The sequence below is a fragment of the Chelonia mydas genome, chromosome 5 (assembly GCF_015237465.2).
Source record: "Chelonia mydas isolate rCheMyd1 chromosome 5, rCheMyd1.pri.v2, whole genome shotgun sequence".
Classification (NCBI taxonomy): domain Eukaryota; kingdom Metazoa; phylum Chordata; order Testudines; family Cheloniidae; genus Chelonia; species Chelonia mydas.
Window position 1 is genome coordinate 125550946 of NC_051245.2, and position 27960 is coordinate 125578905.

The 27960-nt window shown below is 39.5% G+C and overlaps 1 protein-coding gene across 9 annotated transcripts in view; it reads right to left on the minus strand.

The window, feature by feature from the left end:
* Nucleotides 1-1394: 1394 nt before the first annotated feature.
* Nucleotides 1395-27960, minus strand: part of LOC102934828 (protein regulator of cytokinesis 1) — a 39049-nt gene continuing 12483 nt past the window's right edge. For 3 of the 9 annotated variants that reach the window (XM_037902252.2, XM_037902246.2, XM_037902251.2), the window contains exons 3-14: nucleotides 23486-23608; nucleotides 19912-20145; nucleotides 19101-19271; nucleotides 17366-17515; nucleotides 13907-14054; nucleotides 11882-12024; nucleotides 10722-10817; nucleotides 9219-9356; nucleotides 7316-7405; nucleotides 5768-5878; nucleotides 3531-3644; nucleotides 1395-2336 (exon numbers count right to left, since the gene is read on the minus strand). In XM_037902252.2, coding sequence (XP_037758180.1) covers nucleotides 2265-2336; nucleotides 3531-3644; nucleotides 5768-5878; nucleotides 7316-7405; nucleotides 9219-9356; nucleotides 10722-10817; nucleotides 11882-12024; nucleotides 13907-14054; nucleotides 17366-17515; nucleotides 19101-19271; nucleotides 19912-20145; nucleotides 23486-23608 — 1590 coding nt within the window. In that variant the 3' untranslated portion in view covers nucleotides 1395-2264. The remainder of the gene's footprint in view (nucleotides 2337-3530; nucleotides 3645-5767; nucleotides 5879-7315; nucleotides 7406-9218; nucleotides 9357-10721; nucleotides 10818-11881; nucleotides 12025-13906; nucleotides 14055-17365; nucleotides 17516-19100; nucleotides 19272-19911; nucleotides 20146-23485; nucleotides 23609-27960) is intronic. The other 6 variants (XM_037902247.2, XM_007056847.4, XM_037902250.2 and 3 more) reach the window with 4 other exon arrangements.

A 27960-nucleotide genomic window follows, 5' to 3' on the forward strand; every position in this document is an offset into this window, starting at 1 on the left:
CACATAATCACATAATGTCAGTATATCACCTGTAGCCAAAAAAACCAAACTCCATCATCCAAAAACAACCATAGATAAGATAAGAACCAGCAGATTACAAAAAGAGGTAATTGATGGAAAAAATTGCCCGGTTTGTTTATGCAACAAACTCTCCTGTCTGTATGATTGAGAACCCATATTTGATTAACAAGGTTCAGTCATTAAGACCAGGATACAGTCCACCCAACAGAGCAGATATTGCAGGCAAATTGCTGGATAAAGTGTATGAAAGAGAAATTGAGCAGTGTGCAAAAGGTCTAGAGGGTGAAATTGTTAACCTGAGTCTTGATGGGTGGAGCAATGTCCACCATGATCCTGTTGTTTGTGCTTGTGTGACAACAGTAGAAGGGAATGTCTTCCTTACAAAAACAACTGATACATCAGGAAATGCACACACAGCAGAATACTTAGAAGAAGTAGCAATAAAAGCTATAACAAACTGTGGGGGGAAAAAATTCAAATGTCCAGTACGCAGCTTGGTCACAGACAATGTTGCAAATGTATCCAAGATGAGAAGAAATTATTTAGAAGAGAGTGAAGAGAGTCCCAAGCTAATAACATATGATTGCAATGCTCATTTGATGCACCTCCTAGCCAAAGATTTCAGTGTTCTAGAAATAAAGGCTAATGTTGTTGAAATTGCAAAATACTTCTCCATAACAACCACTTTGCAGCAGCTGCTCTGAAAAAAGTGGGAGGAACCAAGCCAACTCTCCCACAAGAGGTACGATGGAACTCAGTAGTGGACTCTTTTGAGCACTATATCAAGAACTGGCCTAATCTGATGACAGTTTGTGAAGAATCATGATAAAATAGATGGCCCTGTCACAGCCAAAGATCTCAACATTGGGCTTAAGAGAAATGTTGAACACATGCTGAGTACCCTGAAGCCTATTTCTGTAGCCTTGAACAAAATGCAGGGAAATAGCTGTTTTATTGCTGATGCTGTTGAAATTTGGAAGTAACTGACGAGTGATTTAAATCAAATCCACCCTGCCTGTATCTGTAATTTTCACTCCATGCATCTGAAGTGGGGTTTTTTACCCACGAAAGCTTATGCCCAAATAAATGTTAGTCTTTAAGTTGCCACTGGACTCCTCATTGTTTTTGAAGTATTCTACTTCAAGAAAAAAAATACACAGCATGAGTAAAATTCAATATTGATCAATTTCCAAATCTGCTTTTAAAGTTTACTAATGCACAATGAAATGTCTCCTCAGACAAATTACTATTTTTAATTTATGAATGCCAGCTGTTCCCTTTTAGTTACAAAACAGCATACAAAACAACAATGTGTTTTGCAAATGAGATTTTCTTCAGAACCAGGAAGTGGTATCCCATTGAAAACAGACATCTTGACTAGTACAGCTTTTTATTTAAGAGCACAACACATTTTTATTATTTCAATTGCTTTTCAGAATCAGACTATATACATTAAGAAATATTTGAACACATGTTTTTATTCTAGCCACAGCATTATCCAGATCATCTCAAAGCAGTTGAGCACTAATGTGAAGGTACATTTTCAGTCCAAGGCATGATATTAATACAATCAAGTAAAAGAGAAATTAAACAACGTTGCACTGAGCAGTTCAGATGATTAGGGATTGTGATCACTTCACTTCAACTAAGGGTTTTATATGTGTTCTTTTTTTTTTCTAGCTTCATAATTGCCTGCATAGACTTGCTTAAAAAGCACCAAGGTTTGAAAGTTAATTGCTTGACAGGGTACAACAATTAGACAGAATAATTAAGTACATGAAACCTGCAAGTCTGAACTTCATGAAAGAGTTGAGACAGTTCAAAGGCTTGAATATAAATATTTTTTTAAAAAAGGATTATGTTAGCACTCTAGAAAAAACAAATGCTGATCAGTAAAAAAAATGAGCCAGTTCAATATCATGCAGCCACACCAATAAAGAAAGACAAGGTAAATACCTGAACTGTACACTAAGACTTGCAGAAGTTTGGTTAGAGTATTTTAAAGACTCACTAATTCAACATGTTACTTTTAAGTGCTACTTTCTATTTTTATTTTCTAGCTAGGAAATAGAGTTCAAGGTACAGTTGTGGTTCCACACAAATCCTTTCGACTTGCTGCATTTGCCAGAGGGGTACAGCATAAGTTGTCTTCTCTCCCAAGTCTATGAAAATAGTTAAAAGCGCTCAAGTGCCACAAAGAAATGAGTTATTCCGGCATTTCAGAGGGTGCAGCAGCAGGATCCTTAATATCTGTTCTCATTTACTGTAGAATTGAAAATCTCACTGGTATTGCTAGTTTTCTTTGAAAGATCTTTCTGAAAATATTTAAGAAATTGTAGGAAGATGAAGTAGTAACAAGACAACATTACTATATAATCACAATACAGTCAGTGGTACACCCACCCAATTAAAGTGATCTAGGTAGGACAACCCCATCTTCCTGCTTTACTATAATTCTCAGTTGTCTTTTGCAAAAGGAAGTCTATGCTTCTTTCAAACTTAGCCTGGCTCACTTCCCTTCACCAATATTTTACTGAATGTATTTCTGCTATTTAAATGAAGTGGGTCCTGCCTGATTTCTCCCCCCACTCCACTTCCCTTGATTTGTGTTTTTATTTAAGAACTTACTCATTTATGTTTTAATACAGCTGTTAAAAATCATATGTTGCTAGCTTAATCCAGTTAGAGTGCCCTCTTTTGATCCTTTCCTTGTTTTTTTCTGACCTGGACTTTTGTCCAACTCTGCAGTTGAGGATGCAGTAATACCATTTGTTATATGGTGACCAATACCACATATTCCCAAGAAGATTTAACAACTGCCTTAAGCAAATAATGCTGTTGTGTGGTTTCCATCACACTACTAACACAGCCCAGTCTGTTCACTAGAGCTATCCCTCCACCAAACCCTTTTTCTGATTAGTGAGCTTTTTCTGATTGTTGCTGCCTTGCTCCCAGGACTAAATTTCAGTTCATTTTCTGAACTGAAATGCATTTGTTATCCCCTAAATAAGCAAAAACCTTGGAAGTCATTACATTTCCCGCATGCTGCTCAGATTTTAGTTTTCACCAGAAAGTCATCTTAACAAAACCCTTCTTTGAGATATGAAGACAGGTAATAAAATAAATCCATAAATCCCCTGCTCCAAAGTTTCATGCTGTCAAAGTTCCTATCTATAGCTACCCTTTCTGTCCAGCATCCTGTTACTCCTTGGTTAGTCCTCAATTAGCTGTGGAATCTTGATCCCCATGCTCTCAGTATGTATTGGGTAACCCTGAACTGCTTTTTGAGAGCTCTCTGGACAATATCTTTAAAACAGAATTTGTTAGATTCCTCAGAGTGGCATAGAACTTGAGGATTTAGTTTCCTGTCCCCTGGGTAAATTTAAAATATCTAAGAATGTAGTTTTCTATATGCCCACCACCTAATCTCATCCAAATCTAGTCAGTTTTCTACTCACCTCTCTAAAATTAGACTATATTTTAAAGTCAGACAAAAATAAGACACATACCGTGAAGTCTAAATAGCTGAATTGATTATTTGATTTGCTGGTTTGCTGGTTTTCTTTGCCCTCTTGTAATCGTGCCTGCTGCAGGGAATCTGGTGGTGTGCTTTTAGATGGTGTCTGCAAAATGTAATGTCATTATGTCTAGTGAGCTTTTATACTACAGATTATGTACAACCTTGATTAAAAAGTACCAGATCTCTGACCAAGAAGATGTAGAATCATCAGGTGGAGAATCAGCTCAGTTACTTTTTATCATTAAATACACATTAATAATTAGGAGCAAAAACTAGCCTAATTTAAACTTTTGTAACTGGACTTTATGTCACTAATACCTCTATTTTAGAAAACATCCCCATTTTACAGATGACGATCAAGGCAAAGTGATTAAGTAACTTGCCCTAGGTCACAGAAGAAGTCTGAAACAGATCTAGGAATTGAATCCAGGTTGAGACATTTCAGTGTTTTAACCATAAGGCCATCCTTCCTCTCTCCTTTTATATCCATTCATCGTGAACCTTGTAAAACATGCATCTATGAAGTGGCATGGGTGACTCAGATCTTTGGTGTTACTTTCCCTTATACTGCAGTAAGGGTTTGACTTCTATCAATTCTTACCTAACGAAGGGGCTTTAACCATGCTGCTCCCATTAATACTACTATAGGCAGTAAGTGCTAGAAAGTTCAGTCAGATTATTCAGTCATCCTCTTGACAACCAACCACTTCAATTTGACCCAAAGCAGCTGCCTGAAAGCCATTAATGTTTAAGATCAAAGCCTGTATTAACGTTAGAATTAAGAGCTAGTTTCCTTATCTGTAATTTTTCTCATAATGGAGGCATTCATTGATCTTGACAGTTAACTTGTAGCATAAAATATGAATTCATATATTTTCCCAGGGACCTTCACAGCAGCTGCTCCACATACTAGAATTTACGTCATTTGGGACTGACTGTGCTGGCTAAGGATGAGGAACAAACAGGTCAACTTTTAACTCCAAAAAGGAAAAAATAAAGAAGTTTTTACTTTCCAATTAATCTCAACTTGTTCATCACAAATATTAGTCTTTTAAAGTCTATACTTTGCCTGTTAAAAGTTGATAATACAGAAAAATTTTCTTAAAGTTTATAACCCTGTAAGGAATGCACTTGTATTCTGGCTTTGTGGCCTGAAAGTTTCCACTAGAAGATTTAAGTCCTGCTGGGAAAGTCAAGAAGTTTGGAAGAAACATCCACTTGTCCTGGTCCAAGAATGGATGTGGTTACTTCTATATCCCCAACTTCAATATTTTTATGACCTCAAGTCCCAGAAGACTGGAGAGGGGAATGGAGAACTCTGCTTCCTCTACATGTGCAGACAGTCACACTGATAGCATGCTAGAGCACTGGATGCCAGTTTGATAAGTTAAGGTATTGAAACTAAAAAACTGAACCATTCTATTTGAAGAAGTATTGTCAAGTTTGACCTATTGCTCCCTCACTTGTTGAAAAAAAATGGATGTCACTTATTGCTCCTCCCATAGAAATTAACATCTATATAAGATATTAAGTCCAACACTCCTATGCAATACTACAATTAGTGTGCTTGGTTGAGGGAAAAGGTTTTCATTTGTACTTTCCAAAGAACTTACAAGTGGAAGATTGATGGTTACGTGCAAAAGAATGTACCCTGAATAGGTCCTTGAAATGTGATGTGAAGTCACCCATCCAGCAATTAGACAAATGACAACTGACCAGGTTGTTTCTGACACAACTCATATCATGGGACATTTTCCCCTGGAATTATTTCTCTCACTAGACAGAGACTGCTTTTCTTAGACAGCTTGTATACAAGTTACAAGACTAAGGAAAGAAAGGGTATAATAAGACAGTAAATGCTGGAACTTCAACAGAAGTCAACTTAAAGGTGAACTGGAGGTTTTCATAACCATTTACCAAACATTTGTAGTCTTCACTTTGACAGAGTGAAAGTTGAGGTTTAACTGAATAGCAGTTTGTTTCTAGTATAGCTTTTTAAACACTGTACACTTTTGCCAGAAAAATTACATGGCTGTTAAAGTGGAAAAATAAGTTCAGTCATACCTTTATAGTTAATATTCAAGTTTTATGTATGTGTACACACATACAAATTTTCAGGGCTTGAGCCCTGCATAAAAATAGGGATAGTATCACTTCTTCTGGGCCCACAAGGGCTTTTATTATTGAGAATAACTACAGTAAAATCAATCCAAGAGCTTTACTCACCTTACAAACTGGAATAGGTGTTCTGGCAACAGCTGCAGGACATGTACCCGTGCTGGTCAGACTGATGCAGCTGGCTGCCCGCAGCACAGTTAAATTTGTGACTCCATGTAACTAAAGATTAAAAATGAGAAGCTTCAGATTTCTAACATTAAATACACAAAAGTTAGGATAGTAAAGGGCATGCTGACCTTTAATTCCAGCAGCATCTATGAGGTGACAAAACATTTCAGACTAGTTTCTGGAAGGTATGCCAAGTTTTGTTTAAATAAAGAACTTCTGTACAGTTTTTCTCCAGAGAAGCTATGCCTGATGCCTCATCCATTACTGGCTTCCTGCCATTTCAAACCTAGACTATATTAAGTTTGTGTCGTTTTGCTTCTTTAAACCACCAATCCTGCCAACAACTTGAAGGTCTCCAGTAAATCTGTCCCTTTTCTAGCTCACTCATCCCCAACAAAGCAATGAACCTCACTTTCCCATAGCACTCCAAAGCTGGCATAGCTATCAGAAGAAAACAGTAATATCTACTGGCTCAAAGTTGCTAAGACTGAACTCCAGTTCTCCCCTAGGTATAGGGTCTCAGTTTTACAGAGACTTTTTCAAACTCATTTTTATCTCCTAATGAAGGAGGAGGAATGAATTCTTATGATTTTCTTCCATGAACAATGCAGTCCTACTCACATTTTCAAATACTTTTGCAGCTTTTTTAAAATTAAGAATTGATTACAAAGGTATCTATAATTACAACAGAATATACCAATTTTAATATCTAGAAAAAAGTTTGAGCCAGTGTCTTTTTCCTTCATCTTTCAGAATAAGCAAGGAGACAAGTAACAATTGTCTGGGAGAGCACCAGGTGACATAAGGCGATTTGATTCAGAACTGACCTAGAAGTTACTTGCATGAATTATTAATGGCAGAAGCCAGGCAGAGGGAAATCCATAATACCCTTTTCCCTATGGATATTTGTCATTGTCTCTATAATGTAGAACCTCAGATTTGACAAGGCAAGGAAACTGTTTCTGTGCTGGTTTAATTTAAATTAAGATGGTTAAAAGCAGCATTTTTTTCTGCATAGTAAAGTTTCAAAGCTGTATTAAGTCACTGTTCAGTTGTAAACTTTTAAAAGAACAAACATAAGATTTTATTCAGAGTTACAAACAACCTCCATTCCTGAGATGCTCGTAACTCTGAACAAAATCTTATGTTTGTTCTTTTAAAAGTTTACAACTGAACAGTGACTTACTACAGCTTTGAAACTTTACTATGCAGAAAAAAAATGCTGCTTTTAACCATCTTAATTTAAATTAAACCAGCACAGAAACAGTTTCCTTGCCTTGTCAAATATTTTTTAACCCCCCCCCCCCTTTTTAAAAGTAGTTTATGTTTAACACAGTACTGCACTGTATTTGCTTTTTCTGGTCTCTGCTACTACCTGATTGCGCACTTCTGGTTCCAAATGAGGTACATGGTTGACTGCTAAGTTCCTAACTCTGGTGTTTGTAACTCTGAGGTTCTATTGTATGTTTCGAAAGACCATATACTTGCCTTCCTTGTCTTAAGGGGAGTTTGAGTGGTTGAGCCAGCATGTCTTTTCATGGGTGTTTTCAGAACTGCAGAATCTTCCTTCTTTGTTAACTGCAACACAAAAGACTTAAATTTTATTTCACTGGTATGCATATTGAAGGAGTGCACTAACTCGCTAAAATTTTCCAATTATGACATGACTATGTCTACACAGTAATGTCAGCACAAGTCTGTGGGGACTTGACCCCACAGGCTCGATGTTTCTAAGCCTGACCTGGAGTACCCACATGGATTACTCACCCTTGGTTTATAATTTCTGAGAATCTGAACACACACGCACAGTCACACCCATAATGCACTATTCAGAGTCAAGTCAAACCAGCCTAACTCAGGCTTCCGAGCACCTTCCCCACCTGTAGCTGCTCTAGCCCTTGGTTCATGGTGCACTATGGAAAAAACTTGACTGTCCATCCAATATAGCACTACTAGAAGTTGTTGCAGCCCACTAACACATCCAGCGGAGCATTTTTTGGCTGTGCACACTCTCAGCAACTGGAGCCAGCAACGTGAAAATGAGGCACTATTTGAAAAACTTGTCTTGCTTGCACTTTCACTCCTGTCGGGAAGCAGGCAGAGCATCCATGAGATGCTGGTGGACATTTTGGTGGCATTTTCAGTCCCACCAAATACACCTGGCAGAGGATGACAATACGAACATGGCAGAATCCAATTGGCTGGTGCTGCTTGTGACTCTCAATATAGCTGTTGATGCCACCTATGTAGACTGGCACTTCTGCATTACAGCCACAGAAACCAACTGTTGGGATCACAGACCTGGAATGACCAGCTCTGGGTGCAGAACTTTCATGTGAAGAAAGTGACATTTCTAGAGCTTGGAGCAGCTTTCTCTGTCCCTCCATAGTCAGGACACCCATATGAAGGAGGCCACGCTGGTCCAGAAGCAGGTTGCTATAGCTGTTTGGAAGCTGGCTACCCCAGACTGCTACTAGGTGCACTGCTAACCAGTTTCGTGTTGGCAAATCAGTTGAGGCAATAAGGCATGTGATTGACTTCAATGAGAGAAGAGCTCTTGAAAATCCTACCCTAATTCTTCGCTTAGCCATTGGATCACATTCGTAAATGACTTGAACCCCTTAACAGTAGTTGATTACATTGCTGCTGCACAGTTAAACAAGGGGCTTTTCAAATAACCTGTTGGTCTGAAGCCAATAGGGGGCAGCAGAAACTCCCAGTACCCTAGGGTCCACATTTCCCATCAAGAGATCTAAATTAAACATTCAAGGGCGCAAGGGCATGCATAATTTGTATTCTAACAGCACCGACAACATGCCATTCACACAGATATTTGCCTGTCACACTATATTTGGCTAGATGTTACCCCACCAAAGCCCCTCCATCATTTATTACTTCATGAAGGCCTTTGGAGATAGCCAGTATGAAGAATTATGTTAAAATTAACTGAAACTACAGTAGAACCTCAGAGTTATGAACACCTCGGGAATGGAGATTGTAACTCGGAACAAAACGTTATGCTTATTCTTTCAAAAGTTTACAACGGAACATTGACTTAATACAGCTTTGAAATTTTACTATGCAGAAGAAAAATGCTGCTTTTAACTCTTTTTAAATGAAACAAGCACAGAAACAAGTTCCTTACCTTGTCAAATCTTAAAAAAAATAAAAATAAATCTTTCCCTACATCTTTTTAGTAATTTACATTTATCACAGTACTGTAGCGTACTGGCACTTTTTTAGTCTCTGCTGCTGCCTGATTGCATACATCTGGTTCCAAATGAGGTGTGTGGTTGACCTGTCAGTTCATAACTCTGGTGTTTGTAATACTGAGGTTCTACTGTAGTGTAGTACCAATCCCTTGTCTACTTTTAAGAAAAAACAAACTCACTCTCTCTTGTTCCTTTTTAAGTTTGTGCTGTTCCCACTGATTTGCCATGTAGTCCAGGAACCTTTGACCCTCGATCAGGAAGTTGCAGCCTTGTTCTTTTTCCCAGCTTTCAATGCCCCTTTTCAGTTCTTCTCCCAACTAAGTTTGCAAATGAAAAAAGGTAGTTTGCATGTATTTCATTATCCATTTGAGCAGCTTAGGACAGTCAGCTTGAGGCCTGGTTAATTTCAGAGAAGTAGAAACAGGTTCCTTCAGGTACTGCACTTGCTTAAAACTGTCAATTGGTAGTTTTACAATCACTACTATTTTAGAAGTATTTTTCTTTCACCTGCTGTGTGGTATATACCTATATAATTATGTGCAACTGCCACACAGCAGTTGGAAAGAGAAATACTTCTAAAATAGTAGTGATTGTAAAACTACAAATTGTCAGAAATTTAAGCAAGCACAGTATTGTTTAGTTTTGTTCAAATGCTTAACAACTGAACAAAACTGAACAGATTTTTCTCAAATATTTTAATTATATTACTGTTAGGTACCGCTTGCAGAACTAGATGCCTTGCATAATGACAGGTTTCAGAGTAGCAGCCGTGTTAGTCTGTATCTGTAAAAAGAAAAGGAGTATTTGTGGAACCTTAGAGACTAACAAATTTATTAGAGCATAAGCTTTCGTGAGCTACAGCTCACTTCATCCGATTTGTTAGTCTCTAAGGTGCCACAAGTACTCCTTTTCTTTTTTCTTGTAGAACTAGTAGGTGTAATACTCGAAAACATGCTGAATATATCCTTTTAAAGTATTTCATGTCTTGCCTCACTGTGAGGCTAAAAGCACAGTTCCAGGCCTTTTCATTTGCCTTATGTTACGCTAGCTAAAAAAAACACCAAGAAATTTGAGGTGGAGAAAGACCTGGAAGCATTCACGGTAAATGAAGGACTGAACATTGCCAGAGCATGAATTTAGCTGCTGTATATCAGACCAACTGAGGATGAGCATCAGAAGTTTCAGTAGTTCAGGACAGATGTTTTACAAAGTGTTACCCAGCAAAGTGACATTTAATTGACACCCATCTTGACTCCTTGAACAGGCATTTAGTATTGTGCAGGCAGTTTAACAGGTTGAAGGCTGACACTCCCTTGTAGGCTGCTGAGTGGGTTTTTTTTTTAGCATCTAAAAAGGGGGACTAAGCATTGATTTAAAGTTTGTTCACACTTAAGTATGTTTAAGGGTGACCATCACCACAAAAGTAGATCAACATTATTAGAAGGAATTGTATTTAGTTCAGTTTCTATCCCTTAAGCATTAGAATTTCTGTAGTGTTATGGAAATCAGATCTATCACATGGCAAATGAACTGACTCAGCATCCAGCCTATTAAGAGAGAACTATAACAATAGCATATTATGTTCCATCAACTCAGACAAGTTTGCCTAGATAGTATTGAAACGACTGAATTTTAACTCTTAATTTCAAGAGTGCATACATGCCAGCTGTGGTAGGGCTTACCTTTGTTAACAGCTTGTGGATCTTTGAGCGTTCTCTCTCTTCTTTCAATAGAGTGCCACCTCTGTTAACTAATCTATTTGGATTTGTGGATTTTTTCTGAACAAAATAAATTTACTGAAATGTGAACATATACTTCAAGCCTTTTTTTTCCCTTCCAGAATGGCAAAGGGCCTTCAGGAGCAATACCAAGTAGTAATAGAATTCATTACAGTTCCCACAGAACAGACTATTCTGTACTTAATGCTAGGGAAGTTTCACTTATTCAATCCATTATTTCAGGAATGATCAGCAAAATAACTCCTTTCTCTGAAGAGACCATCAATGATGACTTGTAAGTCATTTATCTGCTACAAAAGAATGAAAGGTATTTCCTCAGCACTAAAACACAGTATTTACATGAACATGAGACAAGGATGCTTGGAAATTGTTCGAGCCCAGATGGCTGTAAGTGGCAACAGGCTGCATCACTAAGTCATAAGATAAAAATTAAAGGAGAAAAGGTCTTTTAATAGCAATATTAATTTACAGCACTTGCCTTCTTTGGAAAAAAAAAATTAAAATATATTCAGCGTAATGAAGAAAGATTCTTAAGTGCACCATGAAACAATTAAGATTTATCAGATTAGTTATTTGACAAGAACATGTGCTGACAACACTCCTAAACAGGTCTTGTAAAACTAAAACCCAAAATGCTTTAGATACCAACTTGCACTTGGAACATATGTTGACATTTGTCAAACACTGATATGTCATCCAGCTTCCCTTAAGTTTAGCATGGATAAATAGGACCTACAACTGACATACCACTGGGGTTATTTTGATATTGTGAAGTCAAAAGGTAAATCTCACTAAGGAGAATGCTATCCCTCAAGATTGCCCATCTTTAATGGGAATTCTACTTAGACTCCCTCTGAAAGTTATTATGAACAGTCACTTTTGTAGCTGTTCAGATTTTGTAAATTTACTTGACCCGATTTCCCAACCCCAATAGCCTTTTCCCCAACCCAACAGCCTTTTTCTGCTGATGTTATTTATCACTAGCCCACTGCTCTTTAGAAATTGTGCCCCATCAATTTAAGTTGCAGTACACAATTCTTCCACTTAGTGGCATCACTACCCTTGCTCAAGCAAAGCCTTAGAGTAAACTAATTTCCAGTAACTGGTACCTCCAACTCCATGAACTGTTTCCAGGTAGCTTCCCATTTAGCAATCCCATCATATAAAGCCTTGTTTTTCTCATAAAGGAGTTTCATTTTCATAACTTCCTCATCATGTTGGTTCAACAAATCTTCTGTAAAGTTATCTGGAGTTGAAAAAATTTAGTTTATTCATTATTTGTGGTATAACATATTTCTGCAAAGTTACTCACATACAAAATAGTTGTGATTTGAGCTTTTCAATACTAGTTGCATAGCGGACACCAAAGCTCTAGTAATTTAAGAAATAAGTAATTTAGTAATGCATTTAAGTGAACCCTTTAAGGATTTACCTAGCATAACTCTCCTGGTTTTGTTGCTAATCCAAAACCCTGCCAAGGTCTGTGACTCTAGGCTCAGTTCCAAGTAGCTCCTCCCTCCCCAATAAATAGGATGTTTTAATTCCAAAAGTCCACTGTGTCAGGGCTATCCTGTTTTGCTCTTTTCCAACTGGTGAATGAGGATACAATCCCTAGCACCGCATTTGCTTGTTATAGTGAACTCTGGAGTAATGCCGTTTATAAGACTAGAGTATGAAGACACTTATTCTGGTTGGTTTGGGGAAATACACTATTTAATAAATAGCCATCACTGAACATTTCTTTCATGTATAGAAAAAAAGACGGAGGGAAACCAGCTGATAAAATGGCTAATGGTACACAGCCACTATTCTAGGCAAATTTACTAGTGCAAGGTCATACACTTAGGGACTAACAACAAGAATTTTTGCCATAAGTCGGGGACAGATCAGTTGGAAATGACAGAGGATGCAGAGAAAGATTTGGATGTATTGATCTATCTATAGGTGCTGGAACTAGGGGTGCTGCCACACCCCCTGGCTTGAAGTGGTTTCCATTATATCCAGGGTTTACAGTTTGGTTCAAGGGCTCTCAGCACCCCCACTATAAAAATTTATCCAGCACTGCTTGGTCTATCACAAGAGGACTACAAGCTCCCAATGTGATGCAACCATGAAAAAGGCTAATGCAATCATAGGATGCATCACGTAAGGTATTTCCAGTAGAGATAGGGGAGTGTATTACCATTGAACAAGGCACTGGTGAGACCTCATCTGGAATAGTGTGTGCAATTCTGGTCTCCCACGTTTGAGAAAGATTAATTCAAACTGAAACGGGTACAGAGAAGGGCTACTAGGATGATCCGAGAAATGAAAAAACCTATCTTACAAGTGGAAACTTAAGGAGCTTGGCTTGTTTAGCCTAATAAAACAAAGTCTGAGGGTAAATATGATTGCTTGCTAAAGATGCATCAGAGGGATAAACACCAGATAGGGAAAAGAGTTATTTAAGTTAAGAGCCAATGTTGGCACTAGAACAAATGGACATAAACTGGCCATCAACAAGTTTAGGCTTGAAATTAGATGAAGGTTCCTAACCATCAGAGGAGGGAGGTCCTGTAAAAGCCTTTCAAGGGAGGCAGTGGGGCAAATAAACCCTAACTTGTTTCAAGATTGAGTTTGATACTTTTATGGAGAGGACGGTATGGAGGAAGTTGCCTACAATGGCATACAACCCATCTGTGACAGCTATTGGCAAATATCTCCAACAGGCAAAGATGGGATGGTCTCTGAATTAAGTCCTGGGTGTCTGGCTGGTGGGTCTCATCTACATGCTCAGAATCTAACTAATCACCATATGTGGGGTTGAGAAGGAATTTTTCCTCAGGTCAGATTGGCAGCAACCCGCAGGATTTTTCGCCTTCCTCTGCAACATGGGTCACTTGCTGGTTTGAACTAGAGTAAATGGTGGATTCTCTGTAACTTGAAGTCTTTAAATCATGATTTGAGGACTTAAGTAACTTGCCAGAAGTTATGGGGCTATTACAGAAGTGGGTGGGTAAGGTTCTGTGCCCTGCAATATGCAAGAGGTCAGACTAGATGATCGTGATAGTCCATTCTGGCCTTCAAGTCTATACCAATCAATCCTTGCACATGAAATGGAAGAGTGGCAGGTCAGAGTGAAGATTTACCATCATAATATGGATGAAAGGCTGATCTCTGTTCTGTGCTATACAAACATTTTTCCCAGTAAAGGTCAAGCTCCTGTCTGACTTTTCCAATCACTCCCTTCAAGCTTTCTTTCTTCAGTTCTTCCAGACGCAGCAGCTCTTCTTCCCACTAGAAAGTTATTTAAAATAATGTAAAACAATGCATTAAGGCCAACAATGCATCTTCATTAACATTCCTATCTCTCTTACTCATAGGATAGCTTCATGCTGTTTATCTTAACATATCATCAGCACAGCCTTTGAGCCTTTAGTGTTCTGGAAACTATTGTAGTATATGGGAGTATAGTGATTAGCAATACACTTATCAAGTTAAAAGGAAAATAAAATAGCCTTATAAAGTCAGTATTGCAGAAAGAACGTAAATGGCTAAAATAGGACAAACTTGAAATAGTAATCAAGTTCAGGCACGTGTCTACACCCAGTCAGTCAAGTGGGAGGCATGGTTTTGTCACATCAACAGGCAGAGGCCATAAAGCTTTGCTGACGTGAGGCATTGATTACTGGAGTGCTTGAAACATACTAAACAACAATCTCTTAATAGGTACAAAGAAAAGGAGTACTTGTGGCACCTTAGAGACTAACAAATTTATTTGAGCATAAGCTTTCGTGAGCTACAGCTCACTTCATCGGATGCATACTGTGGAAAATACAGTGGGGAGATTTGTATATACAGAGAACATGAAACAATGGATGTTACTGTTGGTAACACTGGGCACTACTCTAGGTAACTCAAGAGGGTAAAAAACCACGAGTGTCAATAAAGCCCTCTTGCTCTAAGCCCAGGCAAACTGAAGCCCCTCTGCTGCTTGAACTCTCTGTGACCCTGCACAACTATAAGGAAGCTAGCACACAAACAGCTTTGCACATGGCTCGCTAGCCAAGGCCAGCTTCGGCCTAAAAAACATATAAATAAAGCAAAAATATTTAGCAGAAACTAATAACAAATAAACCCAAATAAGGCAAAGCTCAGGCAATGCTACTAAGAAAAAACACAACTGACTTTTGCTTTAGCTGATTGGCTACAGTATTATACGGGGCAACAGGTAATTAACTATATAAGCTTATGTAATAAAATAAGCAAAGGTATAAATTGTATACTGTAATCTGCATTCGGGGCTGCAAGATTTAAGACAGCTCGGTCTCCCTGTGCCCTATTTAAAGCTTCAAATAAATCTCTCTGCTTCTCCACCCCGTTGTGGTCATTGGCGCGATGCACACCAGGCAACGAACCCAACTGTTGCTTGCCTCGGGCACTCTGTGCCGGCAACATTACCATACACACTGTAACGAGAGTGATCACTTAAGGTGAGCTATTACCAGCAGGAGAGCTGGGGGGGGGCTTCTGTAGTGATCATCAAGGTGGGCCATTTCCAGCAGTTGACAAGAACATCTGAGGAACAGTGGGGGGTGGGAATAAACAGGGGGAAATAGTTTTACTTTGAGCACAAATGAGGTAAAAGTTACTCTCTCCAATATCTACCTTAACTAAGACTCCTAGATCAGTATTTACATTATTACAGGGGGGCATGGACTGCAGAGAGTTACCAGGTAAAGGCATTACCAGGTCTAAAATTATCCTGACCCAAGTAGGCTCTTAAGAGGGGAGCCACTGGTTTAGCTGCAATGCTTCCTGCTCTGGTTATTACATCACTCTAGCAGAGTTAAGTACTCTGAATTTATGGCGGGATTAATATTGGAGCCTTGTTGCCATGTCTTTGACAAGTTAGCATTGCCGATAATCTGGTCTTTGTTGGTTCATAGAGCCAGACTTCCTGCTAAAGACATCTAGTTCTCTTGACACACAACTTGTATTGCTTACAATTAACATTTGGTGCTTTTCTGATGTAACAAGAGATTCGTGCAAAGAGTCACTGACCAAGATTTTTGGCCTATTGAGGTATTTGCACTTTGAATTTGACATTAGATCAATTTAATTGTCCAGGACCAAGAACTCCATCAACCTCTGCTGCCTACAGATTGTAACAGGGAGTGGCGCACACACTTCTTATTCAGAGCCTTCAGGTTTCCTCCCAGTGTGATTTAGTTTTCTCTGCGTTTGCCCTGATGCAGTCTGAATGCTGTTTTAAATATTCCACTGTCCACTAGGATGTGTTCAAGTTTGTGTGCCTAAAGTTAGACTTAAGTGGCCTGATTTCCTGAAGCACTGACACCACAGCTTCCATTTTAATAAGAAGCTTCTATCCAATCAAATGAGTCAATTTGCACAACAGGGTCTTGACCTGGTTGAGGCCCTGGGCTATAACTGAAGTTTAAGCAACCAAATTGAGTAAGATTACTTTCCAGAGACATTTTTCTCCTGCCTCGGTTTCTGCCTCCAGAAGAAAGTGATGCCTTCTTTGAATTCAAGATACCCATTGGCCCTATGGGTAGCTACTTAATTTCTATTCAGAGAACACTTACCACCACCAGAAACACTTGTTTAACATTTATGCAACATCCAGGGTTTTGATTAAGAGATCCCCCCCACCACTCAAGGTCTTAATAGCATTAGCTGTTACAAAAACTGACACAGGATTTCAAGATTCAACTAATGGTCAGTACAGCCCAACATATCCTGAATGAGCTATCGCACACTAAACTAAACAGCTTGCGATGCCTGGTGAGCACTGTGACAAGGCAAGGCATCACCCGCATTTAGGTACCCAAGGGTGGGATTTTTAAAACCACTTACGTGAGTGAGATTTGTGCTTTAAGTCACTTCAAAGTGATGAGTATAGCGTGTTGAAATATATGTCATCTTTTTTTAACTTGGAGAAGTTCAATATATCAGAAAGTGGTGCAGACTATAAACGTAGCATGGGCTTTTATTCCCCTATTTCGCGTTCAAGTTTGCGTTCACACTATGGGCTTGTCTTTTTCAGCATATAAACATTTTGAGTATGAAACGTCTTGGCAGAAATAATCAATGTACAATCTGAAATTCTATCACCAACTAAGAAACCAATAGTTTAGCAATTTAAGCCCAAAAAGTGGTAAAATAGTGAAGGAGTACTAACAGGTAAATTAACCTAATTTAAAAAAAAAAATCTTGTTTTAAATAATGATTTTTATCCACCCTGTCTGGAAATTGAACCAATAACTGCAAGGAACTCTAAAACCAAAGGGCAACTAAGTCATGCCCAAGTGTTGCTGACTTCAGAAGACAGAGTTTCAACCTCAAATTGAAAGCAATAGTAGTACAGGTTCAATTGCCAGCAAAAATACCACTTTAAGGGGAATCTGAATATACATAAGGGTTTGCCTTCACTCAGAGTAAGTTCTCAGTGTAAGCCTTGCATTTCTTATGTAGTTGGATTTTGTGACAAAGCTTGTCTATTTAAAGAAAAACCTAAAATAGTTTCTGTAAGAAGAAAGGCAGGGGAAGTAGTTTGATGAAAAATATGCAAGGTATTGTCTTACCATGGTAACTTCTTGAGTAATGGAGCCTTTAATATTCATTTTACATTGTTCCTGCTTCTCTACTGGCCAGTGCAGTCTATTCCACAGAAGTCGTACCTTCTCCTTGAGAGCCTCCCGAGTTGAGATTACAGATTCTTTCTTCAACTGCAACTACAAGGCACATAGTATGATAGCATGAGGTAAACTTATTTCAGAGAGGATAGCACCTTAATGTAGAAGAACGCTGAGAAATTACAGTATAATAGCAAGGTGAACCAACCCACAATGGAAGAGAAATAATGTACACGCTCTAGTAAAGATGTGGAAAAAGGAAGAAAGCTAGTTCTTACAGCATTGCAGTGAGGACACTAAGTTTGTGGGATCTGTACAGTTAAGTATAAGTCACTATTTTGATGCAAGGTTATACTCTTTAACATAAATATTATTGTAATGTCCAAAGGTCTAGTTCATTCCTGATGTAAGCCGATAGAAAGACATCTTTAAATCATCAATACAAGCAGAAATCAAGAGTTGCCAGTAACCCTGCAAATTATCATCACTTGACATTACTAATAGCAACTGCCACTCAGAGTTTATGGTACATTGTGGAAACAGTCATAACCCTTCCCTTCTGGCTGATTCTTATCAGGTCATGCCTGAAGAATGAATTTTATTATATTAAATGAATTTATTGCTGGTGAAGCGTTAGACATAGCATTGGAAGCTCAAACAAAATTGTTAAAGAGTAGATAGTGGAAGCTCTCAAGCTGGCCTATTATCATGCAACAACAAATAGGAGAATCCATTTCTAGGACTGCATGTATACCAGGGATTTAAAATATTCCCACCAACTCAGTTGCATTAACATTATCAATCCCACCAGTGCTAACAGACAAGGTTCCAGCAGCTTCAAGTGTTTTATGGACCAGCATGAGTTAGCGAACTGTTGCAGAACAGGTTTATTTGACAGAGTACTTAAATTAAGACCTTCTATTTCCAATCTAAAGGCATTGCGCATATACTGCCAATGGCTTATTTATTATCAATTCTGAGGTTAACAGAAGAGAACAAAGAACAAGGAAGTCAAGACACACTGAAAGACTTTAGCATTTAATTGTCTTGAAACATGTGGCTTGTGTGCTCATCATAAAACAGATGCTACCATATATGGTATTTGGATATTAGTTATTCAATATAGCTATCTTTAAGAACGGGCTTTGAGTTCCTGTGTATTTGGTTCTTGGTCTAGAAAAAATTATAATAAGTTCTTGCAGTTTTGTTCAGAATTGAGAGGAGGCAAACTAAACTGAAAAAAGGAAAGCATGGTGCTACCTTTTTCTCCCCTGAATCCCCAGAGCACTCAAAAGAGTGTGAATAGGAGTGCTAGAAAAAGCTAGTCCATCTACTCTGCTTCAGCTTCTCAGAAGCCTAATGGTTAAGAAGAAGGGGGAAAAATAGGCACTCTGTCTGCTCCCCTGGCTTTGCTTGAGCCCTAAGGGAGCACCAAGCACAGGATAGCATTCCTGTCCATATACCCACAAAGAGGAGGAGGGGAGGCATCTAGATCTGGCCACTGCCAGACAAAATACTAGACACAATGGATTACTACTGCTCTTGCATAGCAATTCCTATGTTCTTAAGGATGTAGGAAGTATTATAATGGCAATGCTTACGCAGCCTAATTATAGGTGTCAGTGTTACATGTGATTGTTAAGAACAGTTCCTATATCTTCTCTTAGTCACTTAAAAATCTAACCTTATTAACAAGCATTTGAAGAGCTTCAATGTTCTTACTGGCAAGACAAAAAGGTTCCTCATCATCAGAAAGCGCCTCTTTTTCAAGAGTAGAATCAGGTGTATGCCCAATCTCTTCATTATACTGCCTGATTTCATTTCTTAGTCTGAGAAAAACTTCCAGACATTGTTTCTATTGAAAAATTAAAAACAAGCATTTTATATACAATTGGTTAGAATATTGTCTCATACTGAGGCTCTGTAGATTAAGATACCATGTCAAGGCAATAGCGAAGGTAATATGATTTGGCTAGTTCAGGTCACTCCATTTTCTGAGTATGGATTGATAGCTTTGTAACTATACTGTACAAAAACTATCTAAAACTTAAAAGCACTGCACAGAAGCTGAAGTGTACGCCATCATCCAAGTACTATCTGGTAATCACAAAGGGGGAAAAGGGAACTCAGTTCATGGGAACAGCATTTAAAATTTTATTCTTAGACAGTGTGAAGTTGTACTTCATACAAACATTTTAAAATTTCATCACTATTATTTTCCATAATAACTTTTAAAGAACTCCTTAAACAGGGTGAGATGTCTCAGCTATATAATGCCTTTAAATATATACGGATAATTAGGCCATAATATGATTTAATTAAACTGGATTAAAAATCAGTATTAAACTAAGTAGTATTAACTACACTCAGCGATCAGAGGACACTGCAACTAGCATTCTTTTCTGGTTAAAATGCAGAGGTGGAAAACACTTTCCTCTACAGCCCCAAATCACATTCTATTTATTGGATTTTTTTTTTTTTAAAACGTCACATACCTTCTCATCTGAACGCATCCTAACATGTTCCTTTAACTCTTCCAGCTGTGAACGACTCGGAATGCTGCCAGTAGGTATATAGTAAGGGGTAGCAAAAAGCTCAGCACAGAGCTTTTCATCTTGCTGCTGAAGTTGCTTCAATTCCTCCAGCCTCTCATTTTTTTCTTTGAGTGTAGCGTCTAATGCCAGTCGTAGATCTTTCTCCATCTGAAGGATGGATATACCCTCTTCAGCCTGTGGAGTTTTTGAAGCATGTTTTGTAATCGTAAGGATACATAATGCCTTGCAACATTTGGTTGTGACTTGGCATCAAGAAAAGTAGTCAGGTACAATCAATGTGTGATGGACCAAAACTTCAGTGTGTGCAATTAGAAGGGAAAGAGACCTGTACTTCTGTTCGCTGAAGTTACTTACCTTCTAATGTTCTCATTCTTGGGATCTTAGTTGTTTCACCTAAGGCTGATAAAATTCCCGTAGCCCAGAAGTTTAATCCTTAGGGCAGCTATATAGACAGTGAGACAGTCCCCTACTCCATTTTCTCCCCTACTTACAGGCCATCACATAGCTAGGCCCATCCCCACAAGTATAAAAGACACCTTCCAAAATTCCAGTCAATTCCTTTGACTGAGCAGGAGACAAATCTCCAAAGATAAGCCAATTCAATATGATCACTACAATATCGTGTGTCAGAGAAGAATGGACAAGGTGCAAGAGGAAACATTTAGAAAAGTGTTAAAAATCCAAACTGAGGAGAAGTAGCAGGTACATGAGAAACCCACAACATATGATCAGAGGGAAATTACAGGCAAGTTTTCAATTCTTTAAGAGAACACCCTGTGTGCAGAATTTGCACTCTTTAGTGCAATAAATCTCAAGGGATATTGCAGAAGAAAACAGCACAATTACAGTGAGGAGCAACAGGGCCAATAGTATAAGCAGGTTTGTTTGGTTTTTTTAAACTAGAGTTAATATATAATGAGTATATGTATACCTGATCCAAACCTTCAAGATCTCTCAATATTCAAGCACAATGAGCCCACTTCTAAGAGTAAACAGTCTGTCAAAAGTCAGTCAACTGAGAATAAGGACCATCCAATTAAACAGGTTCTGGTTAGAAGATTTTGGCCATCTAACTCTGGGAACAAGTTCTGGAGCGCAAGGAGTCCTATACAGAGAATCAATCCAAGCAACAGCACAGTGTGAATGTGAAAGGAGGGGAGCCTGTAAACTGCTTGGCAAGTCTGTGATAGAAATATTCCTAAAGCAAGCTATGCACTCTTATCTCCAATCTAGCAAGCCTTGATTGACATGGATGTGTAGTTTTGGGCCAAGGAGGTCAAAGGAGTGTGAAACAGACATACACTTTGCCATGGTCTTTTGGTAACTGAATTAACCAGCAAATTGGTATGAAAACCTTATGCACTGGGTGGACTTTAGGGGCTTTAGTGTGCTCTAAGTAGATGTTCAAGGATTTTAACAGAGCATATGGAGGTAAGTCTTCCAGGATGGAGATGTAAGCTGTGACAAGTTGGGGATATATGTCTGTGTCAAATTTTGAAACCCATTTTGTTTGGTGAACCTCATTTTGTTTCAGGGGGGCTATTTTATGCTGCAATCACCTTTATGGATTAGAGCATTTTGTAACAGGGGTCTGACACCTAGTGAAAAGACAGACACTGTGACAGAGCCTTAAAGGGCAGTCAACATTCAAAGACTCTCTCCAACTGCAACAATGGGTTTTCAACTGGTAGAGCCATTGACTTTGACTTTGACACTGCACAGAAGCCAATGGGGCGTGGGAGGTAGGCTAAGACTTGGAACTCCCCTACCAAAGCATATGGGCAAAAGGGGGACAAAGACTATTAGAGAAGCACTCCTCTTAAAACAAAGTGGCCAGACAACCAGCATGTGCAAGACGACCAGATTAAGGTAGACAGGCAGTGCTTCCTAGCCCTAACCTAGGATTCACAGGAGTAGCAAGATCAGACAAGGAAGGAAGGGAGGTGGTGGCGGCTATGTTCAAATTTGTGTTTTTCAAAAAATCTAACACTAGCATGCTTTAAAAAGGTCACACAGGAATTTCTTAACCAGATACCTAAGCCTGTGTTTTTTGGCACATTTTGGCACATTGTCCCTGAAGCCACAGTTGCAAGACTTCAGCGAAAAAGTGTCTAAGCAATTGGTGGCCCAGGAGAGCTGAGGTACTATTTTGGGGTCTAAGATGGCCAAACTCTGGTGTCCCACTGCCTCAGAAGAATGTCAAACATGGCGTCTGCACCTGGGAGTTGCCTGAAACCCTCAGAGCTAGGAAAAGGGACCAATCATTTGGGTCCAGCAGTTGGGTCCATTCACAAGACTGATGGCCATTCAGAGCTATATTGGGCCACACAGTGACACAGGCATGGAACACTCTGGGCAGAACAGCATCACTAATGCAGAACTCCTTTCCGAACTGAGTCTGCACCACCACATTATACTTAAGACTTGATTTAAATCAGATTAGTCACTGAGAGCACACACCACTGCTACCAGGAAAATGACTTCTCATCTAAGAAACAAGCTTATGTGGACAAAGGCAACTCAAAGGCAACTTTATCAAGTTTGTCAGGACCAATGTCCCATGTCGCAGGGGGTTTACTGCAAGGTTACACAAGGATTAAGCTCCATGTGTACCAGACAACATGGAATTCTGGAGACTGGTCTTCCTTGGACAAAGTCATGACAGCTCACAATGGTTGCTGAACATAGCAGATAGAGATCATGTTTAAGTTATACCAAGGCAAGAGAAGGAAGTAGTCTAATATTTTTTGTGCAAGACAAGTAAACGGGTTTGAGGTTATGAAACATGTCCCAGTTTCCTCTCCAGCTTTCCCTGCCCCTCATATTCCTTTATTCCTCACAGGGATCCTCCCTACTCCTGAAACAGTAGGGAGGGGCTGCAATCATTCCTGATATCAACGGAGTATCCTTCCCACCGGGAACAATAGGAGGCAGTGGTCATATTTGCCAAAGTCTTCGTAAGCTTCAGCATTTTCCTACTGTAGCAAAATGGCAACCATTTTAACTGATGCGGCCTGAGCCCTCAGTCTTCAGATCACAGTAGCAGTCATTTTTCAATAGGCAATTCATGAATTTCTCTGAAGGGAGAGATTTGATGGCCTCTGCAGCTAGATTAACTGTTTGTTAATATAAAAAGCAAAGTGACCCTTAGTCTAGTATTTTTCTATAAACTACTTGTTTTAGCAGATGTGCTCAGAATTGATCCCTATAGACCCATACTTTTAAAAGCAAATTATAATAGAGGTAGATGTTCTGCTAGAGACCAACTTTAGATTTCTTATGAAAACTGTATGGTGGGGGAGGGAGGGAGACAAAGACCAAAAAGAAAAAGAAAAAACCCAAAACTTGTATAGAAAATTCAAAGAGCATAAATATTAACATTGAAATTTTACATCAAAACACCACATACATGGGAACATTTAATCCATATTTGAACAGTTTCAAACAGCAAATTTAACTTTGGAGTCAACTAGTAGATTGTGTGTCAGGCATAATAAACCTAGACCCATCTTACCAGGTAGGGATCCAGTGACAGTTCATTTCTCAGAGACGTCAATTCCTTTTTACGGCGTTCAATGCTGCTTTCGATTCTTTCCTTTAACTGGCATTCCTCTGTAATCATTTCGTTCAACAGATCCTGCCCAGGAAAGGGTACAAAATAATTATTAATAACTTGGATAGATCTAACATACTTCACAGTAACCAAGCCCAACACTGGGCCCAGCGCTAAACTATCAATATAATTTGTAAATTGCTGTACAACTTCTGGTTAATGTTATGAGGTTGCCACTATGAAAACTGCAGTATCATGAAATGCCTCTATTTCTGTTTATCCACCATTGCTGACAGGACCTGTATCAGGAACACACCAGACTAAGGGCTTATCTACATTACAGGGACTACAGCAGCATAGCTTTGGCACCATAGCTATGCAACACTAACCCTGTAGCATAGATAAAAACTGTGTCTAACAATGGAAGTTTTTCCTATTGCTGTAGGTTATACACCTCCCTAAGTGGTGGTAGCTAGGTCAACTGAATCTTTCGTCTATCAGCCTAGCCATGTCTACACCAGGGTTAGGTTGGCATAGCTACATCACGCAGGGTGTGAATTTTTTCACACCCCTAAGCAACGTAGCTAGATCAATCTAAATTTTAAGTGTAAACCATGACAATGGAGGATCCCTAACTTTAATGTTTGTACTGTGACTAGCCAATAGCTGTATTGATGTTAGCGGGAGCCTAGGAGTAGCTACACTTCTGCCTAGTTGTTGGGCAGGCGGCGGGAGCGGAAAATTTCCAAAGAGGACAGATAAAGCAAGGGTTAAAAAGGATTATGGTACACCTACACTGCAGTCAGGGAGGTGCAATTGCAGCACATGTAGACACACCTAAGCTAGCCATGATAGAGCCAGCTGGCTAAAATTAGCGGTGTAGGTGTGGCAGCACATCCTTGCTGCCCTACTACGTACCCATGGTTCCAGGCTAGACTACTTGGGAGGCTAACCTGTGACCTTGCAGTTACACTATTACTTGTAGTGACTTGACTCAGAGCTAGCTCAGGTATGCCTACATGTGCTGCAATCACACCTCCTGTTTGCAGTGTAGATATACTCTCAGTGGGAAGACTGGGAGAGCCACATGGGAGCTTTTGGGCAGGAGAGAGAAGTGTCCATGGTTCAGAACACAAACCATGCAGCAGAAGGACCCTGGATCGGCCCAGACGACTGACCCCAGCCCAAAGAATGCTCTGGAATGGTGAAGAAACTGCAGCAGATAAAGGTATGTAGGTTTTATTTTTGTATGGAACTGTATTTCCTCATGTGAGTAACAGTACTGGCTTTAGAATCCTGTGCAAAGTGCATTTGTGTTACACTATTCATATTCCCCTTGAGAAGGTAAACTATGAACCCAGAACATCCCATAGCAGGAGCTCTGAAAGCGGTTGTGTTTAAGCTATGGGGAGAGTCTGAGTGGCCAGCACTGGTTCTAGGGACTGGGCAGCAGGCCACAGCGTTGCAGCTCTCAGAAGAGAGCAGACACAGTGTCTGTGCCCCAAGTGTGCCTAGAGGATCCAAGAAAACTGCAGTGCCTGAAGTCCAGTCAGATTTTGGAGGCTTAAGGCAGCTGAGGATTCAGCAGCTGGATTCCTGCACAGTATTCTGGTGAATGGCCAAGAGGTGACTTGACTAACGTTATGTCAGTTGTTAAATCATGTTTCTTAAGACACATGAAAATAATTTAGTGAAAGTCATTGCATCTGCAAAAATGGGCATGCATATTGAAACTCAATGTGCAAAATCTTGGGACATTAAGGGAACATAGGTCTAGATCAGGGGATCCATTTTAACGGGGTCACCAGGGCTGGCTTTAGACTTGCTTGGGCCTGGGGATGAAGCTGAAACCCAAGTCCCAGTTCCCGGGGACGAAGCCGAAGTCCAGTGGCTTCAGCCCTCAGCAGCAGGGCTCAGGTTACATGCCCTCTGCCCAGGGCTGAAGCCCCTGGGGTTGGGCTTTGGCCCCACCTGCCTGAGGTGTTTGGGCTTGGGCTTTGGGCCCCCCAACCCAGGGCAGCAACCTCAGGCTTCAGTCCCCACTCCTGGGGTCATGTAGTAATTTTTGTTGTCAGAAGTGGGTCATGGTGCAATGAAGTTTGAGAAATGCAGGCCTAGATATAGTCAGAGGCTTCATATGCTTAGAAAATACTCTCAGAGAAAAAAGAAGGTAGCAATCCTTAGAAAATAGTCCCTGAGGATTGTTACCTTGTCTCTCAGGCCCAATTTTCTATGCACATTAAGGTTTGGACTAAACCTAGAGCTATGTTCCCTTAATGTCGCTAGATTTTGCACATCAAGTTTCAGTATGCATGTCCACTTTTGCAGATGCTAAAATTACTTTCATCAAATTCACTTCACCTGTTTTCTTATTTTTAACACGGTGATAATTCTGACCTCCTCTGTAAAGCACTTCAATATCAACTGATAAAAAGCTTTTATAAAAGCAAGGAATTAGATATTTCTTTTATACAAAGTGGGAAGAATTTTATTCATGCAACTTAATGACATTTACAGTGATCAACCAACTGCCATTTATGTAGACTGTCACAGCACATGCACCATTTTAGTTAGTTTCCTTTTAAAAGACCTATCTTCAACACTAAGTCCCCACACTGATCCCAATCTAACAGGCTGACTTCATTAGTAATAGACTTCATTACTAGGACTGGAAGGGACCTCATTTGGTCACCTAGTCCAGTCCACTGCACTCAAGGCAGGACAAAGTAATAACTAGACCATTCCTGACACGTGTTTGTCTAACCTGTTCTCAAAGACCTTCAATATCAGAGATTTCACAATCTCCGTAAGCAATTTATTCCAGTGCTTAAGAACCCTAACAGTTAGCAAGTTTTTCCTAATATCCAACCTAAACCTCCATTGCTGCAATTTAAGACCTCGGCTTCTTGTCCTATCCTCAGAGATTAAGGAAAACTATTTTTCCCTCTCCTCCTTGTAACTAGCTTTTATGTACTTGAAAACTGTTATAGCCTCCCTCAGTCTTCTCTTCTCCAGACTAAACAAACCCAACTTTTTCAGTCTTCCCCCATAGGTCATGTTTTCTAGACCTTTAATCATTTTTGTTGGTCTCCTATGGACAAACTGGAGAAAGTCCAGATCTTTCCAAAATGTGGCACCCAAAACTGACACAATACTCCAACTCATGCCCAATCAGCGTGGAGTAGAGTAAAAGATTTTGCATATCTTGCTTACAATGACACTCCTGCCGATACATCCCAATGAATGAATTAATGCTCCAGGAGAGGAGTTACATTGAGAAGGTTCTGGAAATGCACAAGAGAACCTGAGAAAATGTCAGTGCAATGATCTGATTAGGTTAAGTGTTTAGGAAAGTGCTGAAGACATGTCAAGGAGAACTCAATGTTTCCATTTTTAACTTCGTTTTCAGTGACTTGTTTTAAGTTGTTCAAATTCAGATCATTCTGACGACTTCCAACAATTTGGAGACCAGGAAGGAAGTGGAAAAGGTCGCTAGGAATCTTTCAAAGCTTGCTACCTCAGACAGCCAAACCACTAAGCTGCAAATAGGCTATGTTTTACCATGTTCATGGAAACAGAAGAATAAATCAGCTCTAGGAGATTCTTCAGGATTCTGTTGTACAGCACTTGCTGCCTATATCCATCACCAGCTGATCCAGAAAGTTGGGAGCTACTTTGCATATGATCTGAGGGGCAATATAGGGCTAGCTACTGGAATACAGCTACAATTTGCTGCTGAAGCACAGCTGGAGACTGCAGATGTCTGGATCAATACATGTTGGGTATTTATATGGATGAAGACACCCACAATTACAAGACAGGATTAAAAAGAAAGTGTTAGGAAGCAATAAACCCTCAGGTTTAAGGGAATTAGCCATCCTCTGAGGGTGTAATCAGTTAAGTTGCCATAGGCCACATATTCTATAATTGTCCATTTTGGGATTTCGAACACCTTACTCTGATGCATCTGGCAATAACTGTTGTTAGGCAAGATACTGGTCCTGTGGACCACTGGCCCAACCCAGTATTTAAATCCTTCTTTGTCATGTCTAACATTTAGTTAGGAAACTAGTCTAAGTAGGGGGCATGTTTTTCCATGTCATGTGTGATCCTAAGAACTACAAAGTACCTTAGCAGTGGCGAGAAGGTATGCCTATCAAGCATCTCTATTTTTATTTCACTAGAATTTGGGCAGTTGGCTTTGCCTATGTGAGAGATTTGTTATCCATTTATGAAATCTGACCTAATGCACATTTTGCCAATTCATGCCTAAGAGACCCTTGAAAAAGTCAAATTGTCTTTTCCTAGTTCCTTTGTAAAGATATAAATAGCTTCTTAGGGGGCTACATATGGCATATTTTCACTTGAGAGGCATTTAAGTGGTTTAAATCCAAGACAACTGACTCTTTGATAGGAAAGTCAGTTAAAATTTGAGA